Here is a 5,364-nt window from a genome sequence, read left to right as displayed (position 1 = left end):
GACCGCACTGATCCTGAGTTCCCACATTCAGCCAGTCCGACAGAAGGTAGAGCGCCTCCGGGATTCTCTGTCTTCGTCGAGCGTGTCTCGGCAGACGACCAGCTTCCTTGATTATCTGCTTATCCGAAGCCAGTCCGCAGAGAGGGTAGAGCGCCTCCGGCATTCTCTGTCTTCGTCGAGCGTGTCTCGACAAACGACCGGCTTCCTCCCCGAGGATATCCGAACGGGGGCAGAGCGCTTCTCTGCCTCCACCGAGCGCTTCTCGATCGGATACCGTTCCACCTCTCGATGCTTGCAGTCAGCCTCCACCGAACGCTTCTCGGTGGTCGACCTCGCGCTAAGCTCGATCCCGCCGCTTACCGCGCCGAATTGCCGCGATCTTGCCCGTGCTTCGCGCTCCACGCCTTGCTCCATTTTCCCGCGCTCCGATCCGCACCGCCCGGGAAAACCGGCTCCGCCCGTACCGATACCCATTGTAACACGATTCGGCCCGCGAGACCGCCGAAAGTACCGGCTCCGCCCCGCACGTACCGCGTGTTATCGCGCGCCGCCCGCGACACACCACTTATTGTATCTTGCGCACGCCAACCATCGTAGATCTCGCGAACACTTGTTATCGAACCCAGATTTACTCGCTGTGAATATCGCAAACAATTGTGTTTGTAGATATTAACCCGTTGTAAATACCGCGAGCACTTATTCTAGAATAATACGTTTCACCTGTTAACCGCGTCTTGTGTCTTCCTCCGCGCCTACTCCGAACCCTGACCAGCCGCGAGCTAGATCCGCGCTTCGGAAGCTAGGTTGTTTCATGTTGTTAAAAATCGGCATCAAAAAAATAGTGACGACTTTGCCCCGGTCTTTCCTATATATATTTTAGTCTGATTAATATATAAAAAAATTTTAGGAAGACTCAACATGCCACCTAAAGAATAAGAAATGTTTTAGAATAACATTTCGAAAACGAAATCTTGGTGTTTTCTGTATAATGGTGATACAGAAAAAGAAAACCAGATAACATAACATGAATTTGAAACATCGAATTACGATACCTGCTAAAATTAGAAATTGAAGAAACTGTTGAAGAAGAGAAAACCGTTTAACAAAATGTTTTTGGGGAAAAGATGGCACAAAATCAAAAGAAGAGATTTCTTCTTGAAATGTCCGTACTAGATCAATAAATATAATACCTTAGTTACCTGTTGTTAAAAAAATATAAAAATGCTAAATCCATTAAATTGTTTTTTTTTTTTAATTATAACAAGTACTATTTTAAATGTCGTTTATTGTACGAATATTTATGTAAGATCTATACAAAAAAATTTTACCAGACAAAAAAAATGCTAAAAAAACTTAGAAAAAATTAAAGCTCTATTAAGTTTATTGTTGCTAGCTGAAGTTACTAAATCTCGAAATCTTGAATTAAAAGATTTATGGGATCAAAATAAATTAGGCATACCTAATATATTCAGTGTTACCATGTTAGTAACGCGGTTTCGATTTCTCCTTCGTTGTATTCGATAATATTAAAAGCAGAACGGCGTACAATAGATAAGTGCTATACGAATAGTAGATCGCAGTATGTTATTGATTTCAACTTGCGGATCAATTAATGCCTTTTAATAAGACAATTAAATTAAAAATTCTGATGAGAGAGGAAAGTAATCCCATATTATCGAATTCTTTTTATAAAAAATAAACTGCCTATACAATTCATGCATAGATTGCATAATTTTGTAATAATTGACAGAAGATAATCCAATCATTCCAATACAGAATTACTTTCCTCTCTCATCAGAATTTTTAATTAAATTGTCTTACTAAAAGGTATTATAATCAGCACGTTAAAATCAATAACGCATTGCATATTTATTTCTGTATATTTAATTAAAATTTTTAAATGCCAATTATCTCTATTTTACAATACAATTTTCAATTCTGGGTTCTCTTAATTATTCTTTATTTACTTAACATTTATGTATGAATTATGAAGAAAATTGCGGTAATAAAGGTAATTATATTTAACAGATATATTAAGTATCAGTATATTTGCATAAATGCATTAAAATAGGCATCAAATAAGTATTTGATTAACGAATCACAGTTTTATTTATTAATTTTATAAAGGTGTATAAGACGTTAGTTATTTTAATGAAAAGAAGATGCAAATACTTATCGAAAAGGTGCCAACTATGCGAAATAGGACATTGACGTTTTTTTTTATCGCAGGAGAAATCTTCAACTACTGGAATCCCGGTTGCCCGGTTTATCCAGTAGCCCCCGAGGGGGAAGACCCCCCCGCCTCCGGGGAGAGGCGGAGGGAGTGCCGGATTTCATGCATGCATATCGCCCACGATACTGCATGCATGGCCTACCGGCTAAAACTCCTGCGGATGTCCCTCTCAGCGCTTGCAAGAGGGGAACCCCGGAAAACGCGCTGATTCTTCCGGGGTCTCCCAGCGCTTAGCCCGATCTAGGCACCAGCCCGGGAAACGCCAAGGTGTTTCCCTCGCTCGGATCGAGCTGCTTCTTAGGTGTTGCAACGTGATGGGGGGACATCCGCCCAGACCCGCCGCCCTTCTAGCAGGGGTGGTTTGTGCTACGGACGCGCGGTAACCCCGCCCGCACGCACGCACCACCCCTGCAGTCCTCCCCTTGAAGTTCTTAGGAGAAGGACCAATATCACAGCTAGGTGGCCGCCGACCGCTGTCGGAAGACGTGCGCGTGAAAGTGGGGTATCCAGATGACATGACCGGGCTCCACTTGCACCGGGATCGGGGGCGGTAGCTGCGATCCTTCTGCCTGCTAGAGCCTGACGTCGGCCGGAACTTGTTGCGGCGGAGGCGGCGCGGGAGTCCTTGCCGTGGCTGGTCTCGGCGGTGGTGTTATCGGGCCAAGCTGATTGCTGGCGGTGGCAACCTTCTTCCCGTTCCAAAGGGGGGGAAAGGGGGGAAGGTACCTCCTGTGCGCGCCACTATCAGCCGCGTTCTCCCCCCCCCCCCGGGGCTGTCATGCGCCGTCTCCCCTCGCGTTCGGAGCAGCGACGGGGGGGCCGTTTCCAGGCCCGCGACGCCGCCGCCGTAATGGTAGCAGCGGCCAGCGGCGCGGCCCAACCCCGTCGCTACCCTCGCTAGAAGGGGGAGCTTCCCTCCTCTTAATGCGTTCGACTGCCTCCTTCTGTGACATAACCTCTTTGCAGAAAGAGGCGAACGCCTTCCACTTAATCTGATCTACTACCCCCTCGGTCACCGCAGCCACGATGGCCGAGAGGGAGAGGTCTTCTCCTACGCTCGCCCGGAGGACACGGCGCCGTTCCTCCCACGCTGGGCAATGCTCTAGCGTGTGCTGTGCCGTGTCTGCCTCTTCCGGGCAGTGAAGGCAGCGTGTGGTGTGCTCTTTCCCGATCCGGCGCAGGTAGTCACTAAAGCACCCATGCCCGGTGTTCACCTGTGCCGTGTGTAACGTAAGGCCTCTCCCCTTACGTTCCACCCATTCCTCAAGGACTAGCCGGATGGCCTCCCTGACCCTCCTGCCCCCTAACCGGGGATTCGCGAGGAAATCTTTCCACTTGCGTAGGAGGGTCGCCTTGGCCTGGAGCTTTAGCGTCCTCTTGGCCCTCGCCGTTATGATGTCCCCCCTGTCTCTGATCGCCTTGGTCCGTGTATATACACGGGCGTGTGACTTGGCGATTAGGTGATTCGGGGGAATCCCGGCGAGGGTGGTCGCCCTCTCGATAGGCCTCGTGGATAGGTCGTGCTTTCGCAGTCTCTATGCGTACTGAACATCGAGATCAAGCCAGCTTTTGCCCTTTTGCTCTACGCGAGGTTTCTGTCCTCGCTGAGCTGGCCTTAGGACACCTGCGTTATTCTTTGACAGATGTACCGCCTCAGTCAAACTCCCCGCCTGGCAGTGTCCTCGAATCGGATCACGCGGGAGTATTAACGGCGATCGACCGCGAGGCCTCACGCCACTCTGACACGCTTGGCTCTAGAACACCGTGACCGCCGGGGCACGAAGCCTTTGGGGCACGCGCTCCGCCTAACCGAGTAAGTAAGGAAACGATGAAAGTAGTGGTATTTCACCGGCGATGTTGCCATCTCCCACTTATGCTACACCTCTCATGTCTCCTTACAGTGCCAGACTAGAGTCAAGCTCAACAGGGTCTTCTTTCCCCGCTAATTTTTCCAAGCCCGTTCTCTTGGCAGTGGTTTTGCTAGAAAACGGTCCGGTAGGCCCTGGCGGCCCTGTTGGCTATCAGCCGTTGGGCCGCCGCCAGCTGCTTACCAGGGCGGGTATTATAGCCCACCTTTTCCGTCCAATTCGGTACCGCGTAGAGCAGCAGCGAGTGGATTGTTGCCACGTAGAGGCGACGCACGTACCCGCTGGCCCCGCCAATGTTGGGCAACAGCCTAGCCAGGCTGTTGGCCATCACCCTCGCCCTCGGAGCCACACGGGCCACGTGCTCGCCGAAGCTTCTCTTCCGGTCCAGCCACATCTCTAAGTACTTAAGATGGGGAGTGATCGGGACCTCCGTCCCGTCCACCCAGAGCCCCCCGGCAGCGCGGCGTCCCCCCCGCAGAGGGATCATTAAACAACGTTGCCTGCGTTTTCTGGGGAGCCACCTTCAGGCCCAGTGCCCGGATGGCGTGCACCACGCTGGCGGCCGCTACATTGGCCAGCCTAACTGCCTCCTGCCAGCCCTCTCCGCCGACCCCCAAGAATATGTCATCGGCATATTCCGAGAGCCAGCAACTCCTGGGGAGGGCTATCCCGAGGACCAGGTCATAGGCAATGATCCATAGCAGGGGTCCCAACACCGACCCCTGCGGAATACTGCGCTCCATGAGCCTGATCCTCAGGACCTCGTCTCGGTCCGTGTACGTTAACCCTCTGTCCCGGAAATAGTCTCTGATGACCATAATCAGGTAGGGAGGGATGTTGAACCTCACCAGCGCCCTCCCTATTACCTCCCAGGGGAGGGAGTTGAAGGCATTGATAACGTCAAATGACATTTCCAGTGTCACTCCCGCCCTCAATTTCGGCCCCCATGCGAGAGATAACGCGCCTAATCGCGTCCACGGTAGATTTCCCGGCACGGAAGCTGAATTGGTCATCAGATAGCCCTTTACCTTCTCTCTGGGCCAGGTGCTGGACGAGGCGCTCGGCAATGATTCTCTCAAAGATTTTGCTCACCTCGTGTGCTTGTACGCGAACGGGGAGTCCGCGGGCTTACTCGCCTTTGGCAGGAGGACTAGGCTGGCCTCTTTCCATCTTTTGGGGAACCGGCCGATGCGTAAACATTCGGTGCCAAGGTTCAGACCTTGCAGCCGCACGCTCCGGAGAGGTGGCTGAGAGCGGAGAACG

General features: G+C 51.2%; 1 protein-coding gene across 1 annotated transcript; it reads right to left on the bottom strand.

Moving 5' to 3' along the window:
• Positions 1 to 356: 356 nt before the first annotated feature.
• On the bottom strand, positions 357 to 4,495 carry LOC139814915 (uncharacterized). Its single transcript, XM_071781438.1, has 3 exons — positions 4,307 to 4,495; positions 3,115 to 3,768; positions 357 to 635 (listed from the first exon to the last, which is right to left on the bottom strand). Exons 1-3 carry the CDS (start codon positions 4,493 to 4,495, stop codon positions 357 to 359), a joined length of 1,122 nt encoding a protein of 373 aa, XP_071637539.1.
• Between the last annotated feature and the right edge of the window lie 869 nt (positions 4,496 to 5,364).

Source organism: Temnothorax longispinosus, chromosome 6, assembly GCF_030848805.1.
Source record: "Temnothorax longispinosus isolate EJ_2023e chromosome 6, Tlon_JGU_v1, whole genome shotgun sequence".
In the NCBI taxonomy this organism is placed as follows: Eukaryota; Metazoa; Arthropoda; class Insecta; order Hymenoptera; family Formicidae; genus Temnothorax; species Temnothorax longispinosus.
This window is presented reverse-complemented; position numbering and strand designations above follow the sequence as displayed.